This window comes from Nyctereutes procyonoides, unplaced genomic scaffold (assembly GCF_905146905.1).
Source record: "Nyctereutes procyonoides isolate TBG_1078 unplaced genomic scaffold, NYPRO_anot_genome, whole genome shotgun sequence".
Taxonomy (NCBI): domain Eukaryota; kingdom Metazoa; phylum Chordata; class Mammalia; order Carnivora; family Canidae; genus Nyctereutes; species Nyctereutes procyonoides.
The window spans coordinates 18,376,404-18,403,342 of record NW_026575132.1 but is presented as its reverse complement, the minus strand read 5'-3'; the positions used below and the strand labels follow the sequence as shown (position 1 = coordinate 18,403,342).

At 36.0% G+C, this 26,939-nt stretch overlaps 1 protein-coding gene across 1 annotated transcript in view; it reads right to left on the bottom strand.

The window, feature by feature from the left end:
• The window catches only part of CPS1 (carbamoyl-phosphate synthase 1), a 122,219-nt gene extending 97,118 nt beyond the window's left edge, over positions 1-25,101 (bottom strand). Inside the window, exons 1-2 of the mRNA XM_055345190.1 lie at positions 24,831-25,101; positions 2,495-2,604 (exon numbers count right to left, since the gene is read on the bottom strand). Coding sequence (XP_055201165.1) covers positions 2,495-2,604; positions 24,831-24,956 — 236 coding nt within the window. The 5' untranslated portion in view covers positions 24,957-25,101. The remainder of the gene's footprint in view (positions 1-2,494; positions 2,605-24,830) is intronic.
• Positions 25,102-26,939: the final 1,838 nt, after the last annotated feature.

Here is a 26,939-nt window from a genome sequence, read left to right as displayed (position 1 = left end):
GAGAATCATTATCAACCTAGAAAAAAATCAATCCCACAAAAATTGACCTGAAGCACTTCTGACTTCTAAATCAAAAGATTCCAAATAACTATTTAAACTACTAATGTGGAATTAGGGAGGAATGCATTAGGTCTTTATTTTAAAGTTAAAGACACATATAGTCTCAATGTTATGATATATATATATATATATATATATATGCATGTATATCACTCTTATTCTTAATATTAAGAAACATTATTCCAGTAAATACCAGCAGTTATCTGTAGCTGTTCTCTGTGCTGAATAAAATGCAAATGCGGTTCCCCCCACCCCTGTACTCACCCACTGCCCCCCTCACTTTTTCACTTTCTGCAGAAAGAGTTAAACCAAATTTTTTCTTGTGGATCAGTACTACTGAAAATGAATTCAGGTGCTGAGGGGGACAGAATCAACAACCTTGAAACCAATAAAGTTCAACTCAGGCAGTAGTCAACATAAATTCTTCAACCCCATCCAGACAAACTCCTCCCAGAACTACCTTTGTCAACAAAACACTTAGTCTTTCAGCTCAGCAACCCCTGAGGTGACTAGAGTGCTGTAATATTTATCCACACCTCCATCAGCTAATTTCTCAGATGCCTCTCACCTGTCAGGAACTGATAATTTTTTAACCAAGGCTTACACACAATATAAATGCATTTCTTGAAGATGAAAAACAAAATAACCCCTTTAATTATCAACCACCTTGCTGAGTGAGCCACACAATGAATGAAAGCAACAATTCTCAATGGAAAATAGGGTCTGTGGACTAATCTTATTAATGAATGCCTTTTTCTACTTCAAAAACAACTTTAATTAATTTAATTTTACTTCCCTTTCTTCTTTCTCTCCATAAAAGAACCGGCCGTTCCCTTTAAACATATGCTTACAATACTCTCTCTGGTAAATGAATAAATACTGCTTGTCCTAGAGAACTGCAGTGTTAGAAGCAAATTAATCCATCAGGTCCTGTTTGACTTTTGTGATGTGACAAGATTTATTACCCATAATCTATCACAGGGAAGAAAACTCCAGTGCCCTCCATCATTCTGATCTATATTAAACAGTTGTTTGTTGGCAGGTATATTAACACAGCTAGTAATTAGTGCTGTCGAAAAGCTTAAATAATTGCCTGGCGAAGCAAAACTTTGCAAACAGCTTTCATACACTGTAATTTAATGTTCTCACCAGTGGAACTATTTTAAAACCCACCTAATATTCTTCATTTCAAACAGAGAGTCGAGAGTTTACAGAAGAATGTATGTTAATAATATAATGGAAGTTTGATCAGTCGATAACTTCGATATCAGTTAACCCAATGTCTCCTTGTCTTTATAAGGTTAACTGAATTTTCCTAAAGAATTTCTCAAATACTCCAAGGAAGTTTAGTTCATTGAATCTCTAATGGAAACCTCTTGAAATCACCCAGCCAAATTTTTTAAAGGACTCAGCTTGTTTGTTTTTTTTTTTAATCTCAGCTACAAATTGCTATCTAATACAGCTCCTTCATTTTTAGATGTGGAAACTAGGATTCAGAAAGGTTAAGTGATTTTTCTCAATATTGCAGAATCTATTGTCATTGAAATTTGATCAGAACTTTAGTCTTCTGGTTCCCAATGAACAAACATTTGTTGGTTGATTAGAACAGCTGTGTGATTTCTGTGGCAGCTCTTATCTTTGTTGCCACGCATCTATTAGCAAATCTTAAACACTGAGTTGAGTCTCAATTTATAAATTTTGAAAATATTAGATCTCTGAACCTGTAAGACAATAAATGTATCTGTTATTTCACCTTTCTTACTATAGTGCAAAATTACACAGAATACCTAAGAACTTTCTTAGCTCCTTATAGTAGTTCATAGTAGATGCGTAAGTTGGATTCTTAACTGTGTTAAAGGAATGGCACCAGTGTGATACCCATCCTTTTCCTTGCTTGGTTTTTACCTGACTCAGATCTATACCTTCCCTCGCAGAAGCCATTTAGTAATCTCATATAACCTGTGTCCTTGGACTCAAGGTTTCTAGGATTAATTTTATTCTTTATTTTCAGGGGAATAACAGTATTTGTGTTCTTTCATTTTACCGCAGCAGGGAAGAGTTTGTGTGTATGCTGAAATAGACCACATGCAAGCACAGAGCAATGTCAGGAGAATATATAGTCTTTTATATATATATATTTTTTTTATTTTGTTTATTTATGATAGTCACAGAGAGAGAGAGAGAGAGGCAGAGACACAGGCAGAGGGAGAAGCAGGCTCCATGCACCGGGAGCCCGACGTGGGATTTGATCCCGGGTCTCCAGGATCGTGCCCTGGGCCAAAGGCAGGTGCCAAACCGCTGCGCCACCCAGGGATCCCCGAATATATAGTCTTATTAAGATGTGATGATTTCAACTTCCCACTGTGAGTCAGGTCATCTAGTTATTCCTCTACACAGAGGAAGAGTAAAACCTTGGAGCACGAGCATTACTCACCCTGCCAGGCCCGTGTTAAAAACTACTTCACCAGCAACAGAGGATGGATGGCCAAAGGAGTAACCTTTCATCTTAGTTCCATCTTCCAGGACAATGTGTGCTGTCTGTGCCTAAAGAAACAGATCCATGAATCTTAGCTGAATACAAAACATGAGGCACAACTAGTTGAGAAATATCCAAAGTTATGATACACACACTTTTAAATAAATGTACACCATAGTTGATGAAACCATACTGCCTCTATTTGGAGTTGCTCCCCTGTTCCTTGTCACTTTTCTTCAAACGTATGACTCGTCACTGGCAGCTGTTTTGTTTTGCTTGAAAAAAGAACTGAAGCATGTTGATACACTGTCTATTCTAAGTCTACTTGTAGAATTATTGACAATCCAGAAATACTTCTGTTGAGCTGAAATGTTAAGTCTATCTTTTTCCCCTTACTATTCCAGAGCGTGGCCCGCGTCTTGCTTTAAGGGAAGTTCATGAGTTTGCAAAAACGTTGTGTATTGTACCATAGAGCTCATCATCACTCTGAGGTTTAGAGCTAGAAGGAATCTTAAAGATTATCCATCACATTGTGTTCCGGAGACCTGGTGTAGAGAGGCAGCCCATGGGACAACTCCATCACACAAGAGGGCTCCAGAACACAATGTGATGGATAATCTTTAAGATTCCTTCTAGCTTAAACCTCAGAGAGATGGTGAGCTCTATGGTCATAGAGGAGCCAAAACTTTGTCCCTCTATTAATACTGATACAAAAGGAAGCACTAGGAAACATCTAAAAAGAGATCACATTATATTTTTTTTAGTAGAGTTAATGGTATCTATGTCTGGTTCTCTCTTTAGAGTATAAGGCATTCTGAAGTTGATTACTTCACCATACTAATCTTTGAACCAGCCTCTGAAAAATCCATGACTAAGAAGAGGGGCAATGAGAGAAACTTATCTTAGAAGCAGACATCAGCTGCTCTTCGAAAATACTCTAAATTCTACTGTTGAAACAAATTAGGTCAAATCTCAATATCCATAAAATTCAGGGAAGGGAGAAATGTGTTAAGCCACATTCTGAGAGGCAAAATGTAGACTCCGTAAGAAACTACAGGGCAAAATAAGTGGAATATGGTTTTACAAAAATATAAAGAAAAATATCTCTGCAAGAATTGAGGAAATTTGGTTAATTTTTGATGTAATTTTTTAAGATTGAAGATGGCACTGTGCTTATATTTAAGAGTCCCTTTTTAAAAAAGATATACAGCAAAGTATTTAAGAATAAAATAATATGATATATGAGATTTCCTTTAAAATATTCAAGGGCTAGGGCAAATGTATAGACATATAAATAAATTTGGCCATGAGCTGAAATTGTTGAAGTAAGGGAGATCAGGGTGCTGTTCTCTCTCTGTTCTCTCTGAGAAGATTAAGTGCATCCATTAAAGAGAAACAGGAATTCTCTACTTTCTTTCTCTTACAGTTTTAGGACCAGACTCATAGTGTCTAATCCTTTTGTGCCCTACCATCCACCCCCACTTCCACCACACACACACACACACACACACACACACACACACACACACACACTGGCATACAGCAGAAGCTCAGTAAGTGATTTCTAGACCTTTGTTACTACTCTCTTTTAGTTCAGCAACAGGCAGTCAGCTTTTCTAGTGTTAAAATGGGAAAACCTGATTATTTTTCTCTAGTAGCCTTCTCCATAGAAATACAATGCCCTTTTTTAGGTATAAAGTACACAAAACTCTTGGCATTCTAATGATTGCTCTTTAATGTATAAAGCAGTGTTTGATCATCTTTAAACCAATATACTTTATGCCTAAATATTGTTTATAGTAGATATGCACACACATGAACTTATATTTACAAGCAAAATAATTTAGTATATCCTATTAAAATTGATATCTTGAAGATACTCCTATCAACAGGAGAATTCATTTTTTTAAAATCAGAGGCACAATGCATGGATCTATTTCTGAGAAAGATTGGACAAAGTGCTATACTGCACTTCTTATATATGTTTCGGTGTGTGAGTGCATATGTGTGGGGCCATGGAGTGACCCAAAGGAATTTTGTTGGCTTATTAAATAATCTTTAAGATAAAGTTTCATTTTATGTATCGCTTTGGAACTAGGGTTCAAGATCTCAAGCTTGATATTTTATCTTTGAATAATTATGGTTTATCTTCTCAGCAACTTTTTTTTGGAATTTAAGAAACAAAACATATAAACATAAGGAAGGGAAGAAATAATAAAATAAGATGAAAACAGAGGGAAGCAAACTATAAGAGACTCTAAACTATAGGGAACAAACTGAGAGTTGCTGGAGGAGAGGTGAATAGGGGATGGGGTAATTGGGTGATGGGCATGGAGGAGGGCACATGTTGGAATTAGCACTGGGAGTTGTATGCAACTGATGAATCAGTAAATTCTACCCCTGAAACTAATACTACACTCTATGTTAACTAAATTGAATTTAAATTTTTTTAAAAGCTTTGGAATTACTCAGCATAAAGAAAAATAAGTAATTAATGTAATACGAGTGGTGGCAAGGCTTCTACACAAGTTCTGAATTCTGCTTCTGTATACAGGAAATCAACTGTGCATGTCACTTCTTCTAATAGCATGATTTTCTTATTTTGCATTTTATTTTAACTTGCCAACTATTGTTTATTTACAATTCAAGACTGATGACTTGACTTATTACAATTCAAGACTTATTACAATTCAAGGTTGTTGATTTTAGAAAGTAAGAATAATAATGTTCAGTGTACTGCTAAAGATTATAAGCTAATCAAATGTCTATGGTGATGGTTCTCGGTAGGGGAATTTTTAATGGGAAAATTCCTTAGGTATCTCTGACATGTTTCACTAGGTGAAACTCTTTGGTCCAGTAATGAAAATTCACTGTCAAAAAAGTATTTTCTACTAAAAGGACTATTTTCTGTTCTTGAGAAATTCATGTGTAACCTACATGTTTCACAAAATGGAAGGAGGGAAGAAAATATTTTCCTAAATAATATGTAACTTTGATAGAACTTAAAAATAACTGTAGTTAGTTGGCAAAATGGGCATGAACTACAAATGCAACTGTTCTCTCTACCCCAGTTTATCTCTCCTAGTCTAAGCCATACTTGCCTAAAATATCATTTACTTTTTTATCTTTTTTTTTCTTTTCTCATTTAAGAATTGCAAATTGATCTCTGGGTTAGACACCATATAATTATTTTAAAGAAAGGTAAAAATTAACATAAGCAAATCCAATTCTTATTAGCTTGTTCCTACAATTCTACTTGCCATTTTTCTTTCTCTCTCCATGGGACTAGATTTCTACTTTGCTTTCAGCCTTTTAAAGATATATTTGAGGAGACATTTACTGTTGCCTGAAATAGTCCCTGAGATTGTGTTCAATATGTCTTTTTGATCCTTTAATTTTATTTTTTGTTCTTTTTGGCAGCTTTTATAGATCTTCCAATGCTCTTTCCCACTACACATTATATTGTTACAAGGCTTCTGTTTATTGCCTATAGTACCCTTTATATTCCACTTAACTACATGGGCCTCTGATGAGTTTAAAATGATGAGTACCAATTGACTTATCTATGAATTGATAGAGGAACTCTGAACAAAGAGCTATTATTTGGAATCCCCTCTGCTAGCTAATAGTTCCCCAAATGTTATTTCATTCCAATGAGTCCAAAAGAAATCACCTAGTTACTATTGTAAGATATTTCAGTAGCCTCATCCTAGTAGAAAGAGGTCCATAGCCTTAGGAATTAGATTGTAACATTAAGTGATAATTTAAGTGCCTACTGCCAGAGCACTTTAATACTTCAAATGCTGAAAGTACAAAGGAAACCTTAATGAAGAGAAGCCTGTACACCCCTACGATGTCAGGGAAACTAACCAAAGGATACATAAATATGAATTCTACTAAGTAAATGACCTTAGTAGACATGGTCATGACATGGTCCCTGTGTGATTAATAAAAATGTATATGCCAATAAGACTGCTTAGACATTCAGGTAAAAAAAATCACTGAGCACCTACAATGTGCCAAGTCCCATGCTCGGCTCTGGAGATACATGGACAAGTGTCCCTAGGCCCTCCATTTAGCAAAAGAGCTAGATATCTGCATGAATGATAAAAAGAAGAAATCTCAAGAAGAATATCACTGAACGACGTGGGGATAACAAAGATAAAATTTCCTTGGCTTTGGGAGATTTTTCTTTAATAAAAGAATTCACCCTTTCTTTTCCATCTTTAAGTAATACAAATTAAAATTTTACAAAAGAAATTCATGTCGGATTATGAATTTAAAGTCCAAAATTTAAAGACTCTTTCAGGGGGTGTCTGGGTGGCTCAGTCAGTTAAGTTTTGGTTTCAGTTCAGGTCATGATCTCATGTGATCAAGCCACGTGTTGGGCTTGTGCTCTGCAGAGCCTGCTGGAGATCTCTCTCCCTCTCCCTAAAATAAATAAATAAATCTTAAAAATAAAAAAGACTCCTTCACATCTACTCAAATGTCAACCATTTTCTTGGCGAGAACTACCTTGACCCTCCTATTTAAAATAATTATATGCGCCCCAGTGCTCTATCTGCTAATATCTTCCCCAGTGCTTTATCTGCTTAGCCCACTCTTCCTTTATAGCAGTCATTGCTTCCTAATATATCATCCACTGCCTTATTTTTCAAACTTCAGGTGGGCAGACTATTAGGTCGGCTTCCTTTGCTGGTGTACCTCCAGGGCCAACATCAGTGCCTGGCACAGAGTAGACAATTGTTCAATTTTTGTTGCAGCACTAAATATTCACTGAGTATTAATCTGAAGAAAATAACATAAGAATATACTGGAAATCATTACTATTTTAATCATTATTATTCAGCTTTTAGTTTGTTCAAGATATGAATTTAAAAACAAGCAAATACTTGTTTTGAGTTGCCTTTCCATTATTCTTAACTAAGAATGCCTTTCTATAACATTTCTAATCTAGTCTAACAATGTGAAGATATTATGTTGGGAAAGAGATATGAGTGGCATTGAGGGAGACAAGGGTGAAGAAGGGAAAGATCAGTGGATGGTTAAATCAGCATACGCATATTGAGTATGCTACATATAAGTGTAAAAATGTATGCAGATCTCAGACAAATATCATGATAATACAAAACAAAAGATCATTTATAACTATTTACTAGGCATTTCACATGAAAGAGGCTGACAGTGCTTGAATCACTTAACAAACTGTTTCATTCCCTATTTCACTTTGCAAATATAGTCAAAGAATGAGAAAGCTCTCCTTACCCAGTAAATTCTAAAATATAGAGGAATGGGAAGAAAATTCTGTTTTATTCTATTTAATTTTAGGATAATTTATGGAAATGAATCTTGAAGAAAAATTATTTTAGATTTCTTATACTACTCTCAGGTATTAAAAATATGAATTTGCCATTGCAGATTCAAGTGAAAGGTCTAAAGCAAGATGAATTCAAAGGGATAAAAAGTTATTTTGCACCCTGAAAGCTCAATCACCAAAATGAGTTGAGTAAACATGTATATATCCACCTTACTCAAACAGAAATTAGAGTCTAATTGGCTGCTGCCCATCTCTTTGTCAATCATTGCAGAGCAATAGAAGGAAGCATGCAATACATTCTAAAGTGGGTCAACTCTGACCCCTGCTTGATGGAATTGTGGACGATTTAGTTTCTCACTAGACATGGAGAACAACTATTCTCCAAAATGTGAATACACATATGAGCATTATTTGCAGATGGATACTTTGGATTTTTCCTTTGTTTTTCTTTTGTTGTTGTTAACTTGGGATAACAGTCTCAATTCTTTTTCACATGTCCTTACAGTTCTTCATTTTACTTTTTCCCTTCTGGGTCTTTAACTAATATTCCAATAACTTTTCTCAGTAAAACTTTCATGAAAATTAAATTCCATGTGTGACAGGATCCACTTAGCGCCTTAATTTTAATTGAGTACTCATTTTCATTATAGTGTAATTCTTCATCACTAATTAAATGCATATGAAATTATAAGAATATTCTTCAAATCTCAAAATCATAGCCAATAAAAAACTTAACTTTTAATCCACTATCTAATTTTAGATTTAAGTGACTCAAAGTCAAAGGACTAGTTAAATGTTGTTGTTATTATTAGCTTTTATTCATAGTGACTCCACCAAATTGACAATAAAATGCTTAGAAAACAACCCAAACATGCATGGCCCACTAAAGGCAACCGTGAAAGGAACCTTAGCAACAGAACAAGAAATGTCTATCTGGGAATCTTATTTCAATGAGATCAATCACATGGTGTTTGGCAAATGCTTAGGTCACAGATTTTAAAAGATAAAATAACTATGCGTTGTAAATATATATTGACATGTTAGGATAAGAACAAATATAATTTTCCATGTAACCAGGTGAGGAATTATTTTAAGTAAAGAGAGGGTAGATTTCTGGAGAAAAAAGCAGATGCTTTAAGGGAAAAAAAAAATCATAGACTATGGTCAATTACTTCTACCCGGGCCCCATCCATACCAATCCATGCACAGCCCTATTTATTAGGGATCATTTAAAATTGTACTCTGTGGGGATCCCTGGGTGGCTCAGCAGTTTCGCACCTGCCTTTGGCCCAGGGTGTGATCCTGGAGACACAGAATCGAATCCCCCATCGGACTCCCTGTATGGAGCCTGCTTCTCCCTCTGCCTGTGTCTCTGCCTGTGTGTGTGTGTGTGTGTGTGTGTGTGTGTGTGTCTCATGAATAAATAAAATCTTTTTTAAAAAGTTACTCCTTGGGATCCCTGGGTGGCGCAGCGGTTTAGTGCCTACCTTTGGCCCAGGGCGCGATCCTGGAGACTCGGGATCGAATCCCACATTGGGCTCCCAGTGCATGGAGCCTGCTTCTCCCTCTGCCTGTGTCTCTGCCTCTCTCTCTCTCTCTCTCTCTCTCTCTCTCTCTCTCTCTCTCTGACTATCATAAATAAACAAATAAAAATTTAAAAAAAAAGATGCTTTGCTTAAAAAAAAGTTACTCCTTTAAAAAAATAAAAAATATTAAAAAATAAAATTGTACTTTCTGGATGGAAAGGAGAGGTAATATAAACGCAGTTGGTTTGGAGAGAGCAATGCTGACCGTCCCTCCCACCTTTCTTTCTCTCTCCCTATTCCCTTGCTGGTAAAATATGGATTACATTGCTTTTTTCATTTGTTTTTTGTTTGCTTAGTTTTGGTTTTGGATGTATAAATATGATTAATTGCTGTATATGAAAGGTCAGCTCTACAGATGCCTTTGAAGACTTTGTCAGAAAAAAATAAGCCTTGAAGAGCTATAATAACTCGGATATGCCCAAGTTCTCACCCTCATCCCTGCCATCTCTTCTTTCTACCTACCCAAATCCTACCACTTGTTAGAAATCCAAGTTTGATTATCTTTGTGCATTAACCAAACAAGCAGAAGACTTGTCCCTTCCCAAGTTAAGGCTAAACAAAAATTGACACTTGTTATTTACTGCCCCATATCCAAGCATGTAACTAATTTCTCCAATAAGACTATAGACAACACCAGACCACGTCAAGGACAGAGAGCCTGCCTGTCTGTCCCACACAGGATCACCAGCACATAACAAAATGTCTGGCACATAGTGAGTGACTGGAGAAACCATTTTGTACCTCTCTGAATTCATACCTTGGACCATGAAGTTAACTTTCAGAGACTTTGGAAATGGTCTTTTAACCCCTGGTCCACAAGGAAGAAGTAAGAGGAATTACTGGTGGCTTTGGAAAATGGAATTGGGCAGGACTGGCTCAGCCTTTCTTAATCTCTTTTCAAAGAAACCTGTTCTAAGTTGTACATCAAGGCGGGACAGCTGCAGTTGTATTCACTTGACTAAGGGAATAGAAGTTCCAAGAAGCCTATTTGGTTACATATCTAGGTCCTGTTTTCTAAGTAGCATTAACAGTAATAAAGCTGATACGTAGACTGCTATCTGTTTGAATACTGTGTCTTATTTCTGTATTGATTCTAAATAGAGAAATTGAAGAGAATGTATCATTAATTATTACCCTAAAATCTTACTAGTAGTATAAGATACTGATTTGTTGAATGGATGAATGAAAATGAATGAATGAATGAAGGAGTGAATGAATGAATGAGTACTTGAATGAATGGCTATCAGGTGGCAAAGATGCAATATTTGAATGAATGGCTATCAGGCGGCAAATTTGAATGGCTATCAGGTGGCAAAGGTGCTACGTAATTCTATTTTTGTTTCTCTGGAACATAACTGGATTAAAGAATGCATTCTTCCTTTGCTCCAGTCATATTTTAACTATTTCTTTTAGGTGCTGCTCACAAAGGTAAGAAGCAATGGACAATGTACAGCTGTCTTTAATAACGTGTGATTAAAAAAATAAAAATAATAAAAATAACATGTGATTTATTTCCTGGGAGACTAATTAAGGGAATAAAGAACACCTGCTTTCACAGTATTTTTCTTCCATATTCTACCAACTAGAGATGTAAGTGGGTACAGCAATTCCTTTTTATAAAGTCATTACATCATAATTAAGCTTTATTCACACTTTAGGAAAATTACTTTAATAAGATAATCTACTAACTGTTTAGCAGAGTACTGCTAAATGATTAATGAATTTGGTAAGACAGAAAAAATGAAAGTATATACTATCTTCCACATCCCACTTTTCCATTATTTCCTTTAACATTGAAAATTAGAAACTTTAATACTGAAAATAACAACATTTATTTTTTCATTTTATACTTGATGTAAGTTTTTACCATATTGTGAATTCTTACTTCCTTTGTCTTATTTTTAGTTGAACTTCTTTTATAAAATGTAGATTTCTAGTTCAATATTTTTCTCACTGTCATTGGTTTTACAAATCTTTCATATCCAAAGATAGTAAGTCTAATAGAAAGATGTTAGAGTTTCCGTGTCTCTCTTTTTGGCATCTTTTCCTAACATCCCCTGGGAGAAGAACTTTCAAATCACATCTGGTCCAACAGGCTAGATAATAAAGTTACTTAAATAATTACTACTGTATTAAAAATAATTCCACTATTCATGGGAATGCAAAATGATGCAGCCATTATGGGAAACAGTATGGAGACCATTCAAAAAAAGTGAAACTGGACTACCATATAATCCAGCAATCCTACATTTGGATATTTACCCAAGGAATTGATCGGGATCTCAAAGAGATGTTAGAACTTCATCTTCACTGAACACTATTCGCAGTAATCAAGATATGGAAACAACCTAACTATCCATCAATATATGGGTATATAAAGAAAATATAGGATATACATAAAGCAGAATATTACTTAGCTTTAAAAAATGAAGGAAATTCCATTATATATGGCAACATGGGTGGACCTTGAGGACAGTATGCTAAGTGAAATAAGCCAGTCACAGAAGGACAAATATTGCATGATTCCACTTATAAAAGATATTTGAAATAGTCAAACTCATAGAATCAGAAAGAAATGTGGTTGCCAGGGGCTAAGGGAAGGGGTAAATGGGAGTTACTAACCAACAGACATAAAATCTCAAATGTTTAAGATGAATAAGTTCTAGTGATCTGCTGTGCAACATTATCCCTAAAAATTTACAGTTAAGGGATCCCTGGGTGGCGCAGCGGTTTAGCGCCTGCCTTTGACCCAGGGCGCGATCCTGGAGACCCGGGATCAAATCCCACATCAGGCTCCCGGTGCATGGAGCCTGCTTCTCCCTCTGCCTGTGTCTCTGCCTCTCTCTCTCTCCCTGTGTGACTATCATAAATAAATAAAAAAATTTAAAAAAAAATTTACAGTTAAAAATTTGTTAAGAGGATGAGTCTCATGTTCTCTTACTTTTACTATACTCTTACTATGCTCTTATTATACTATATATTCTTACTATAATAAATCCTCTTACTATAATAAAATACTATTCTATTTTTACTCTTACTGTAATAATCTTACTATACTATAGTATAGTACTCTTATTATAATAAAGTAAAATAAAACAGTTCCACCGCATCATAGTATCTACTAATTCATAATGACTATTAGTAGCTCATAGGTAGTAATCTATTTACGTCTAGAATTAATTCCACATTACATTGGATTTTGTCACTACCCAAGAGAAAATCTCCATCATCATTTATTATTGCTTCCCAATTTTTCCCTGTCTCCAATCCCTCCCTGCTTCTACCTGTCCTATGCAGTGCAGTTAAAAGCTATCTTTCTTAAACACTTACCTCATAATACTAATCTTCAGATTTCCAATTAACATTCCGAGTTCCATCATCTGGCCCATTTTCTTAGACCCCCCACCTTTCTAGACTTTTGTGCTTCCTTTTCCTGTCTACAACCTGGTTATCTTTCCTAGTCCTGCTCCTGATAGTTCTTCAAAGATTCCCCCAAGTCAGAATTAACAACTGATTTTCCTGTGATCTCATTGCATTTGTGTATATTGTTTGTATGTTACCTTTTGATTTAATTGAAATGACTCTTCTACTTTGCTAGTTCATGACTTCTGAGACAGAAAACCCAATGCCTAATTCGATTTTATATTCTCACAGAAATAGCCCACTGTTGCTCACACACTAAGGCAGTCACTACATACTTGGTGAATGCACAGAAATATGGGGGGGGGGCATTATGTCATGTTAAGATGTTGTTCACATGCTGATATCATGGTTTTTCAAAACAATTCTCTAATGCCCACTGGCTACTGGGTTTTGTTGGCTTGTTTATTTTTACTCGTGAGCAAATACAGATGTCCCACATAGGTATAGTTCATGCTAAAAGATGGAAGATGAAAGTAAAGAGTGAGTTGGGACTGGGTGTCAACCTTGTGTCATAAGCACCCCTAGGTTTCTACACTGACTAGGTTCATACAACTAATGTCTTCAGAAGAGCCTAGAAGATGATTTCTAATCTTTATTCTTTGGGCTTCCTAATAGGTTGCTTCCATTATCAGTACTAATTATTATCTTAACATCGACTTAAATCTAATCCTCCATCACTGGGGAAAAGGAATAAACTAGATGTAGCATACATTGCCCAATTATTCTCCTTTCTTCCTTTACTTTTTTTTTAAAGACTTATTTATTTATTTTAGAGAATGAGAAGTGGGGGAGGGGTATATGGAAAAGAAAAGGGAGAGAATCTCCAGTAGACTGTCCCCTGAGCGTGGAGCCTGACACAGGGTTCAATGTCACCACCCTGAGATCACGACCTGAGCTGAAACCAAGAGTTGGAGGCTTAACCGATTGAGCTACCCAGGTGCCCCTCTTCCCTTACTTTTCATCTAAAATGCTTGCCAAATTTTTCTATATGTCAGGGTCAATTCCATTTATTTTCATTCACTAATAGTCTCATAATATTACACTTCTATACCAAATCCTCAAATAGTTTACAATGAATAACCTGTTTTTATTCCCCTCTGGAAAAAAAACTGAGGCTGCCATATTTTTATTGATATTTTTGCTGAGATTTACATTTAGTGCTGGTATATATTTAACACATTAAATATTTTAACTAATTTTGAGAATAGTAACTAAAGATGACAAGTATACTTCAATTTTTCTCTACTTTGCGTCCATATGTTAAAGCACCTCCTACTTTGTTTCATTTTAATTCTGAAATAATCATTATGTTTGAAAAAAAATAAAGCATAACATGTCTTAAGCATGCCTTATAGAAGTAGAGTGACCCGTCACAGTCCTGTTTCTACCTTTGGTATTGCTTTAATGAGACCCTGTTAAGGCATAAACCAGATGTCATATATAGTTATCTGTGCTTATTAAGGTCTATATGCAGTTGCACAGATAAATTGTGTATATAGGTTTGAGTGATAAATGTCTACTTTTCTGAGAAATGTATCTTATTTCAAATAAAATTATGAAGTTATGTTGGAAAAATAGGATTTGGGAGCACCTTGACCTCCCTGGGAACTTTACCCTGATCCCCTCCTTGAGGCCTCATTAATACCAATTAACATGACATGTTAGGCCCTGTTTTAAAGCTATTGATGGATTTTCTCTTCTAATCCTCATAAAAAACAATGAGATGGATAATGTTAAGATCTCCATTTTAAAGAAAAGCTAACTGAGGTTTGGAGGAGTCGAGATCATTTCACTAGTAAATGAAAAGCAGTGACTTCTGACTGTCATCAATATGGCTTACAATCCACAACCCTCTATCATTTCCCTCTGCTTGGAGCCAAGTAGAAAATTTCATTTTAAGATTATGTATTGCCTCTTTTTCTTTTTCTAAGCCTACTTCTATTCCTTCTTTTCAATTTTTTTAAAATAGGGATAAAAAGCAGTGCAATTACAAACTCACTTGAATTTATTAATAAGAGCTTTCTTTCAAAACTGTCATGGATAAACTGCAACATGCCCAGGTCAACCAAGAATCACCTAACTTAAATCTATAAATTGTCAAAGTGAAATGTCAAGCCATTAGTTATATCCTGTAATCTTAGGAGAACCAGAGGGCTTTGAGAACTTTTCATACTGATTCCAAGCCCTTGAGAAGAGTAACTGAAGCTTTCAAGACTATTAGGACCGTACATGCTATAAACCTGGAGATGCCCCTCTGGGTCCTTTCATGAAGGACCCACTGTCCTGCTGCAAGGGGGGGAGGCCTGGGGATAGTCATCAGTTCCTTCAGGGTCTACTTTAGCTCCAGAGAGCTGTCCTGCCATGAGCCCATGGAGGCCCAGCATGGAGAGCCCCATGCCCACGCTGGCTACTGAACCAGGCAGGGAGATGAAAGGTCAGGTCCAACATAGGATACTCTGATGGAGTATCTGGAGCTCTCTGTCAGGTTGACCTATGCTTCACCAAGCCTGCACTACAGTTTACTTCTCTGCCCGACTCTGTTTCCTCAAACTTCCCTCCACTGGAGTTGACCCCTAATAAACATCTGGCTCCCTAAACACCATTTCAGTATCTGCTTCTGGAGAACCTAACTCATGATAGATACTTAAGCCAAACAAGTCAATAAGAATTCAAAGGCTTTGGAGAATCTCAAGAAATAAAGTTTTGCTAATTATGGGGGTTCTAACCCAGAAACAACAACTAGATGCATATGGAACATGGCAGGACACCCAAAGGATTTCTTTTCTTCATGTATCCTTCAAACATTAAAAATTAGCCCAAACTTTGGGTGAATTTGACATTGTGCCTAAAGGTCAGTCAAGGTCCTTAGTCCAAAGCTCATGGTACCTCCAAGTTGCTCAATGTCTGGGAGTAGGCATTCACTTTTAGGGGCCACTAAGCACAGGTTTAGTATGCAACTGCCTAAAATAAAATTCATACACATACACACATACATACACTTCCCTATACCTTCTAAAGGTCTCTTGATTGACCTTGAACCAATGTTTAAATTGTGTCTGCAATTAATAACATTATCTCCACCTTGTCACAATTGTATTTTTCTCCCATCCATGTAATTATGTTTACAAAAAATGCAAACAAACCCCTGCACCTCATGCCCACCCTGCCAAATAAGGCCAACAGTTTGTAGCCAATGTGGGTAGCAAGAAAAAGGCATCAAAACTAGTTCACGCTTATAGTTTGATTTCTTTTAGCCTGGAGTATACAGATACTGTGGATCTGGAAGCCACTTAGATTACAAAACAAGTAATCAGAAACTGTGTGTTTTTGTGACTTTATATGATTTTGAGGGATAAAGACTGAAATTAGTAGTTCCTATGTCCTAGTACTACTAAACATTACTTTTGTCTGCAAATTTAGAAGAGGAACACCCATAAGATAGTAGATTTTCCCACACATAATATTTAAGTAGGCTAAAGTGGAATTTTCCTATATATATGTAAATACTCCATTTTAACCTTTTATTTTACAATTGTATTTTTCTCTAAGTTAAACTAAATTACATAAATTTCTACATGATCTGTATCCTTATGCTACTTTTTAAATGGAATTTTTAATAAACTGCACAATCTTTGGGTGCTGTACGTTCTAATATTTATAGAACCTGGAGATTCTTTCACAAAGTATAGGTAATTTCTGACAAAAACACATTTTTTTGTGAGGCAGCTTGCATATAAGTAGAAATTCCAACAAATCCTCTATTTATTGGTTTGTCTGCCAAGGAAGTTGATATTGTTGTTTTACCATATCATAAATTTTTTAATGATCTCAAAAATGTGAGGCTATAAGCAAATCTTCCATTTCCCCTAAACATCTCATCTCTTTAGGGCTTCTGATTTTTTTTCCCCAAAATTAAAATTCATTGTAAACCTACATTTATGAGTCTATTTTCATTTCCTGGTAAGATGACTGATTAGCTTTAGGCGACCACAAATAAATGACCAAAATTTTATACCCTAATACTCTCAGTTTGAAATTAGGTTTAAGAGGGTAGATGATTCAAAGAACTTTCCAGGATAAGAACAATGCAGCAACTAATAATAGGAGTCACACAGCTAAATTCTCCTTCAAAAAGCTTTGAAAATGTGTCCCCGGTGCTATGCTCAACTGATTTAGAGGACTTAGGCTTAGGAAGTAACAAAATTCAATAACAAATACCCACCATTTGCTTCAACGTGGATGGAACTGGAGGGTATTATGCTGAGTGAAGTAAGTCAATCGGAGAAGGACAAACAGTGTATGTTCTCACTCATTTGGGGAATATGAATAATAGTGAAGGGGAATATAAGGGAAGGGAGAAGAAATGTGTGGGAGATATCAGAAAGGGACACAGAACATAAAGACTTCTAACTCTGGGAAATGAACTAGGGGTGGTGGAAGAGGAGGAGGGCGGGGGGTGGGGGTGAATGGGTGACGGGCACGGAGGGGGACACTTGACGGGATGAGCACTGGGTGTTATTCTGTATGTTGGTAAATTGAACACCAATAAAAATTAATTTATAAAAAAAAAAGAATAATTTATAATTTAACCTATGAAAGTTTTAAAAGAGCCCAGTGTTCATTACTGTTTTTAGGCTTTTCCTTTGCATTCAGTATTATGTTATTAAAAGTCATCCACTCATTCCTTAATCATTCCACATCCCAGTATCACTCTGGGCTAACTTCAAAAATATTGGTCCTTTGAAGCAGTTTTCTTTGGATCCTTTAGTTTGAGACAGTGGAAAGAAGTCAAAATAAGACTTTTCTAGCAGTCGAAAATTGCTATCAGTAAACACCTATCACATTAGATTTCTGCATATGTGAAGCTTACAGGACTATGCGAGAAAGAAACAAATTGAAAATTGAAAGACAGCATGTTTTGTTACAACACATGACAATATTTTGGTTGAAGTGGAAGAAATATGTCAACTATAAATAGCACTGCCCTAAAATATCCTATTTAGAGAATTGTTTATTAAATCAAGCACCCTTACTAATTCTTTGATTTAAATAATCTGTTCTTAAAATGCAAACAAAAAGGGAGAAAAAAGGTAATAAAATATAAATAATTTATTTTATGTGGGGATAAAGTGTGGTATGTAAGTGGACTCTTGAGTAAGCAAAAACATTACAGCAGGAGAAGTGATTTAGAGCATTCTGAAACCAGGTTAAACATCAATGATGGCTTCAAGTATATAAGCACAGTAAGCAAAATGCCAAATTAAAAAATTCTAAGTGGTGTTTGGGCCTAATTAAAAGTCTAACCAGATTTGCTACGGGCATATTTCACTTGGTGTACCAAAACAGACATCCATGTGTCTTTGTGTTAACTCTAGCACTTACACATCCATGAAATGGGGATAACTACATTGTTTCTTCCCCTGAGTGTGAGAATTTATCAGTAAGATATTCTGGATGTAAAGCCCCAAACAAATTTATCAATAAGCTCCATAAAATATTTGAATATAAAACATTATAGTTGCAATAATCCCCTTGAGCTAGTAGTAGAAATGAAAATGATTTACTCTGGGAATCTGACTATACTGCTGTTAAATCATTTGTCTACATAAATTATTTGTATATCAGAAAAAGTTGAAACCCCATGAGTTTATTTCCATTTTCACCAAGGCCTAAAGCCATATAACATCTTTGATTTCTGGCTTACCTGATGTTTCTTAGCTATTAGTTTACATCAATACTCATCCTTCCCAGAAATAAAATAAATCTGAAGCAAGCTTTAGAAAGGAAGGAGCTTAAAGCCAGCATTTATTTCAGTTATTATTGCACAGATAATATGGTAAAAGTTAAAATATTAAGGCATTCTTTATTGGTAAATTAACCTTATTTTTCACTCTTGAAATCATACTATCAGAATATGGATACTTAAAATTCAGAATTAAGGCACAATTTCTGTGTGGCATTTTTAATGAGATCCTCTGTAGTTATAATGCCTAACACTTACAAGTAAAAGTAGTGTAACAGCAGTAATCAATTAAGCCTTACAACATCCTAACTTAATATTAAGCTCTCTGGCTTTGGTTAAACCTAAGCCATTGCTGAGGGGGGAAATCACAAGGTTAATTTACTTGAATACTTCTCTGTTCCGGACATTTGTAAACAAATGAGTCAGATCCATAAGTAATTTTTATTCTAGTTATGTTTCTCATTATGAATAAAATGTAGCATTTAGAAAAATTCCATTACAAAATAAATTCACAGAGGGTAGGTTTTTTAACAAGTACCTTAATGAGCGTCTCCTACATGGTAAAATTATTCTGAGAGGGATCTCCAATATTGTAAGCTAATTTTTATTTTATGGTAATAAATTAATATGGTTTTATTTAGTTCTACATCATAGATGACACTTCTTCAGTAAAATTCTTAGTGATGCATTGACCCGATTGATTCATCTGTTAGAACTTCACGTTAGCCAATAATCTCCCTGTGAAATATAAAAGACTGACATATGGCATTTAGTAAGTTAACAACACAAGAAAAAGGAATAGAGGAGCCTTGAAAATGTTTATGAGGGATCCCTGGGTGGCGCAGCGGTTTAGCGCCTGCCTTTGACCCAGGGCGCGATCCTGGAGATCCGGGATCGAATCCCACGTCGGGCTCCCGGTGCATGGAGCCTGCTTCTCCCTCTGCCTGTGTCTCTGCCTCTCTCTCCCTCTCTCTCTCTCTCTCTCTCTCTCTCTCTCTCTCTCCCCTCTGTGTGTGTGACTATCATAAATAAAAATTAAAAAGAAAATGTTTATGAATTGAATTAATTTAGATCAGATGAAAAAAATCAAGTGGAAACTATTGGTCACTAAGACTGAAGAGTCCAAAACCAAGTCTGATGCTGGCTCACGCAGCTTCCTTCACACCTCAGTCACCATGCATACCCTAGAAAATACTAGTCACATCAAGCATGTTTGGTCTTGCATAGCAAACTGCTGAAGCCTTGAAGTGGGCTCTGGCATGGCCATTGCTAAGAAATACTGAAAACTCTCTATTATACCCCCAGGCTTTGGTACAAGTCAGAAATGTGAAAAAGGTTTAATGAAGATGTGATGGCAAAGGAATGTTCTCCATTTCCACAAGAGTAGAACCTAAATTCACTTCTACACCATCAGTAATTCTGCTAAGCATGGTCAGGTGGAAACTCAAATCTCCATCAGCTGGAGAAGGAAGTAAAAGGCCAAGACTTGTCCCATTTCTATAGGCACTTCCCCTATCAGATTTCTTAGCTTCTTACATAGGATTGTAACTCAGATGAAGTGAGTGAGGTGCGTTTTAGGCAACATGGATGGAGGCACACCATGGCCCTGCTTTACTGATGCACTTTTAGTGGCTCACTCGCCCTATGCTTATCTAGGTCCTGTTTGACTATCATTTTTTTCAACAGTTTTTGGCAAGAAGCTCAAAATGACAAGGCACTCTTAATGACCAACAAAAGAGCCTATACTTTAGAAGGAATGGGGGGGGGATATAAAAAGTAGAGTACATAAACAAAAAGGAGGCTACTTCCTAATTAAAGAAATATCATCAATCCAAAATATACAATGTTGTTAATAATCCAGACCAATTTTTCAACCACTCATTTGGGATTGAGTTTTATTTTATTTTTATTTTTTAAAAACTTTATTTATTTATTCATGAGAGACACAGAAAGAGAGGCAGAGACACAGGCAGAGGGAGCAGAAGCAGTCTCCATGCAAGGACTGAATTTTAATCTTTTTTTTTTTCAAAAATCTGTAATATCATGGATGAAATCCAACCCTAAAAACATATCTATGTGTATTAAAGGTTTAATACAATAGCTATTTTTGAAAGTGTATGATAACCCTATCCCTACCCCCACCTCTAATACATACAAAGAAACTCCAATATAATAATGAACTCTATTTCCTGTGAATGTCTTTAAAGCTAGTACAATAAAACTAAATGATTCTAATTGTATGAGTTTTTGTAGTTGCCAATTTCTAGTCAAATGACAATAGCTCCTCAAGATTGAGCTAAATAGGTAGTTTCATGTTGGAAACAGAATATAAAAATCTTACAAAATGAAAACCATTCAAAGGGAATAATGACTCTTAGGGCTCAATTGTATCTGAAGTACCAGAGAGAAGGACACTTGGACTGTTAGATTCTTGGCTTAATTGTAACACAGGTCACCATTTTGAAAAACAAGTGGATTACCGTGAGAAGCAGTACCTACTGAACCCTTTTATATTCATAAGGAACTTAACCTTTTCAATTTAATACCTTTGGTTTCCAAATTCATTTGCAAGTAAAAATAAAACTATTTCATCTTGGTGGCTTCCCAGAACTTGTGATTCAGAATTTTTAAATTTATAAGTTTCTTGAAATCAGAGACTATGCACTTACTACTCATTTATTTCCATTTATTATTCTTCCTGTATACTCCCAAGATAAAAGCATTAAAAAAGATATTAGGATATACATCCTGACTTTTGGAATTGAATTCAAAATAATAGAGATCATTTGCTCCATAGTTCTTGAGTTTAATTTGCTATAAGCAATATCTTCCTAGGTTTATGTTTAATATTAAGGCAAAGGTGAAAAAAATCATCATTATATATATTTGAGAATTTTCATCAGACGTTTTGTCATTATAATAATTATAGTTCATGAAAAACATGAAGAAATTCTGATCTTTCCACTAAGTCTTTTTACTAAAATGTATTGGACAGAATTTTTTTTTTTAAGTATCCAGGCTTGGGGGCTCTGGGTGGCTCAGTTAAACGTCTCTTGGTTTCTACCCAAATCATGATTTTGAAGTCGTGAGATAGAGCACCACATCAGGCTCTGCACTGAGCATGGAGTCAACTTTCGATTCTCTCTCTCCCCAACTGCCCCACCCCGCACTCCAACCCCCACCCGCTTGTGCTCACTGTCCTTCTCTTTCTCTCTCTCTCCTAAAATAAATAAATAAAATCTTAAGTATCCAGGGTTTGCTTTTACAGTATTCTATAGATTTTTTTAAGATCTTATTTATTTATTTGAGAGACAGCATGAGCAGGGAAGGGGCAGAGAAGGACAGGGAGAAGGACAGATTCGTGCTGAGCTGGGGAGCCCAGGACCCTGAGATCATAACCTGAGTCAAAGTCAGACATTTAACCAACTGAGCCACCCAAGCGCCCCAGTATTTTGTAGATTTTTAAGCACTGATTATATGTGATAATCACACAGCCCTTTGAGTAAGCCAAGAATTGTTTCTATGCTGCAGATGACAAAACTTAGTTTCAAAGAGAATAAGTGACTTAACCAAGTTCAGAAATGCACAAGAAGGGTTAAAATCCAAATCTTTTTATTCCCCATCCAGTATGTTTTCTGCTACACAGCTACAACGGGCTGAATGTAATATTGAGCACTGAACATTTTCTATGTTAATAGAAAGAGATCAAGATCTTTAAAACTTCCATTTGATATGGTCATTGATCATATTTATCCTTGATATCTAATTCCCTTGACTGTAGAGTACCTTGAAATTCTTTCCTCGTCCCTATAAGAGAAATACAACTGTGTCGATTGGCAAGGTACACTTTGTAAATATTGGCCACAAATAAATACACAGGGAAGGGCCACATAAAAGTCCAAGTGCGTCACTGCTGTCGTCAAACCCCCTCTGTCACCAGTGGGAGAAGAAAAGTGACCTCCAAAGCCACTAAAAAGGCAACTAATATATAGGGCAATGCTTATAGGTCTGCCCACAGGGTATCTTCTGCAATCTATTTACTAGCTATAAATAGCGATAATGCCAACTCTCACTGCCTTTCACTGACCATTATGGAACCACATCCTAATAATTTGTATGGTCCATCTAAAAGAATAAAATTGGATATAACTTCTAAGGGAGTTGAGTTTTAAAAATGAAGGCAGGAAGTAAAGCAGGTAGAGGACTGTTTCAAAATAAGTGAATAAAACACAAACCCCCTGAGACTGCTATATGGAATTTTAATCCACTATTGAGAAGTTCAAGAACTTCTATTTGTCAAGCCTGGCTTTCCTCCAAAACTCTGGCCAGTGATGACTGAGTGTGAGTAATGACTTTTACATCATGAAACGGTGGCTTATTCCTCCTACAAATTTGTCACTCTTAGTTATGAACTTTGACAGACCTTTAAAACACTTATGCCACCGTGAGCTAGAAAAACCACTTTCACTGTAGTCTATCCACATAATTAAATCATTTTTGTTGTGGTTGTAGTCATAGGGAGCACTTATGGTCACGGAAAAGTGGCTTCTAATCTTGGTCACATCTCTGCCAGTTTAAGTAGTCACTCGATTTCTGTGTTCCTGGTGTCTGATAGAGGTACACCTATCCCTACCTACGTATTTTTTGTAAGAAGAAAAAGATATTCCCAGGGACACAACTTTGTAGTCTTAGAATGCACCTCTAACTGTAAGTGATAGTATTTTCATTACTCTCTACTCTCTCTGCAGTAATATATGAGGACCCCTGAGATATTACTAACACTGAACTAAAACCAATATTCGCTTTCAGAGTTTGTACCTAGTCAGTGCATCTTCAATGATAGTTTAGAACATATCTCCTTTCTGGCTGTCTTGTTGCAATTTAACTGAAACCCCCCCCCCCCAAAAAAAAAGGTTGTTTCTAGATTTCTTACTTTAAAAATGGTAGTTTCTGATACTTTCTCCTGAGATCTTGTGTTATTTTTCTTTTCTCTCTCTCTCTCTCTCTCTCTCTCTCTCTCTCTCACTCTCTTCCTCCCCTCCTCACTCCTCACCTCTGCCTCTTTCTGTCTCCCTCCCTCTTCCTTTCTTTTGATGCATATTCTTTCCCCACCCTGTAACTGGAGGCCACAAAGATCAGGAGGCACAAAGATTAGTCCTACAGATGTCATTCTGGGCTAAAATCATGCTGAATCCTGACTTGAGTAATCTAAGCAATGGAAGTTGTGGAAGTATTTGGAGGATTTTCAGCCAACCCAGTGAGCATACAAAGCATTAGTAGAACACCCAAAACTATTAGAACCAATTTTTACATCAACATATAGAGGTTGTTTGGGTTTTTTTCTACTTCACTTTTTATAGCTCTTACTACTAAAGAAGCAATCTATTTCAAGCTACTGTGATTACTTAAACTTTATATTCACTAAAAATGTTTTTCATTGGCAAAATTCCCATGGATAATTTCCAACTTCTCTGGTAATAAATGCCTTCATAAATTTATAGGAAGGAACAGAAGTTTCTACTGGAATTTCATAACTCAAAGGTGGGAGTGGGGAAGAACACTTAATGTTCTTTTCCCAGACCTGCTCTTCAGTTAGAGATACATTCAGAGGGACAGAATTATCAGCTGTTAATTGCCTGAATGTCTTAATCTGCAAAATAAAAATAATAAGTGTGGACCACCAAAGGAAGGGTTGAGAGGGAAAGGGAAAAAAAAAAGCAAAGATGTCTACATCACAGTCAGGAAATACTAGAATTATGTATTTTCTGTCCAAAATTTTTTCCTTAAAAAAATGACATTCCCAAGAGAAAACTTTACAATGAGCTAGTAAAGAATAGCTTACAACATTACCTTTTGTGCTGTGGCTTATGAACATGTAAGCAACTTCATGTTTGAACCCTAACTGTGTGCACTAGTGACGGGGCACAGACAGACCCTGATAGCCTTTAAAAGTAACTATTTTTCTAAACAGAACACTTACATTTTATATATTCACAGGAATTGTGACCCTTCTTTACATTGGTTGAAAATTTCCATATTTTTACTCAAAGCAATAGAAAATGAACACTTATTAAACCAGTAGATTCAATATTAAAGCCGATATTAATCAAGTAGCTCTTCAGAACTATATGCATATCTGTATCTGCTTCCTAAGTGACACCTCTGCTTCATGTTAAACTATACCCCATACAATTTTATCCAAAACAATAAATATGGCAATGTTACCTTGACTGAGAGGAGCCTGATGCCAGCTCTTGAAAATCTCCATTGATGGTGCGCAGTCACATTGGTAAAGCCAAAACCAGTCTTCAGGGCCTTCACCACTTTGCAAGCTGTCAAAATCCTCGTCATTTTGAAGATGTTGATTTGTGACTAAAATTAAATAAAATTATGTGTATTTATGAGAATTGGGTTAGGAGATTTTTTAAATTAATGTGAAAGAAAGATGGGGGGTGCAGTCCAGTGTTTAAGGCTGACTGCACGGCAATCTTTGAATTTCCATTCATTCTGTCATTAAATGTCTTTAGCCACAGCTCCTCCTTCTCTTAACCCCTCCTCCTGAGATAATGTCTGTAGATGTTCCATGGACATGTAATACAAATTGCAACACATCAAACACTGCCTTCTCCTGCTGAGATAATGCTAGTGTTGTAGAAAACCAGCCATCCATCAAAGGAACTGCTTATGCAGCTGAATAGAATGACCTAGACACAGTGGATAACCTTAGGAATCTCACCCTAAAGACTAGTAACTTTCTAATAATGCAAAAGATCAAAGGCTTTTATATGTGTTTGACATGATGCCTAATTTGCCTCAAAGGAGATTTTGGATTCCCAAAGAAACCTGAGGAATTGCCATTTTCTGCTCAGAAAAAGACGATGCCAACCACAGATAGTAAAAATTACATCAAAATGAACTTTTATCCATAAATATAGATTGTTCTTTTTTGAGTTAATAAAATAGCATATTACATTATTACTATTGCGTTGATTTGTATTCCAAATTTTAAAGCAATCAATAATATTAAGTAAAACACAACTGGAGCAAAGTAGCCTGTTTATATATCTCTCAAGAGTTAATAACGATTTATAAGAAGTGCAGGAAACAATAGCCAGCACTGAATTTCATGTAAGTACTACTGCTAAGTCAAGATTTTTTTAGTTTTTAAAATGTTATACATTTATAAAGTTCTTGAGCATTCGTGCTTCAACCAAGTCGAAATGGATTCGTGTAGCCCTTCAGTCCTGTGTGTTTAATCAGGCAGGCAAAAGGTCTCATTGGCTTGTGGCAGCACTCATGGAAGTCGTGTGTCTGTGTAGATTAGAAACACTGGAGCATCATCCTTTGGTAGCCCTGGAAAGGAAGCTGATAAATGAAAGCTCCCTCCTAGGGCTTCCCATAATAGAAAAGATGGTATAGAATGGCATAGAGATTGTAAACGTCATTTGTATAGAATGAGTGCTGGAACTGGGGGAGTGAAGATGACTTAGTTTGCTTCTTTAAAAAGAAAAAAGTTTAAGCTTATGCTTCTGTCCTACTTAATGTATTTTGTATAAACATTCTCTGAAGCCAACATACTTCATGGTTCCTGGTGAAAGTAAGCTGAAAAAAGTATCTCAATCTAATGTATATAAGTAATTAATAAAATAAGTAATGTTATGGCAGGGTGTCCAAATGCAATGGAAAAATAAAGAAAGACAGAGAAAGAAAGGAAGAAAGAAAAAATGAAAGGCCCCCTTGCTCATGTCCAGTAAAATTTACATACAGGATTATGTTATCCTGAACTATGTCATCCTGAAGGGTGCATAAGAGTTTACCAAGTAGATGAAAGGGGGAAGCACAAGGGGTGGCATGAGCAACAGCACAGACACATGAACATCATACAGCATATTGGGGGGGGGAGTCTGAAATAGTCTGATAAAGCCTAGCTGCAGGTATGGGGTGAGGAAGTGAACAGGAACAGAAATATAGAAGACTTTGTGTGCCTTAAAATGGATGACCTATATTCATAAATACTATTCATGGTAGCCGTGGAAGTGTTTTGAACAGAGATGACATTTGTGGGAAAGATCACAGAAAATGAATTTGAGGGCATTGAAACTGGTAGAGGTGGCAGTGAAACTGGTACTTCCAATTTAGTACAAAGAATTTAGAACAATATTTACTGGTTTAGTATAATTCTAAATCAGGTCTTGGTCTCACCCTTGTAGGTGTGTGTGTGTCTTTCTCTGTCTCTGACTCACTGTCTCTCTCTCTCTAGATTGATATATATTATATATATATATATATCAATCTCTATATATATATCGATATCAATAGTGGGACTTACCTTTT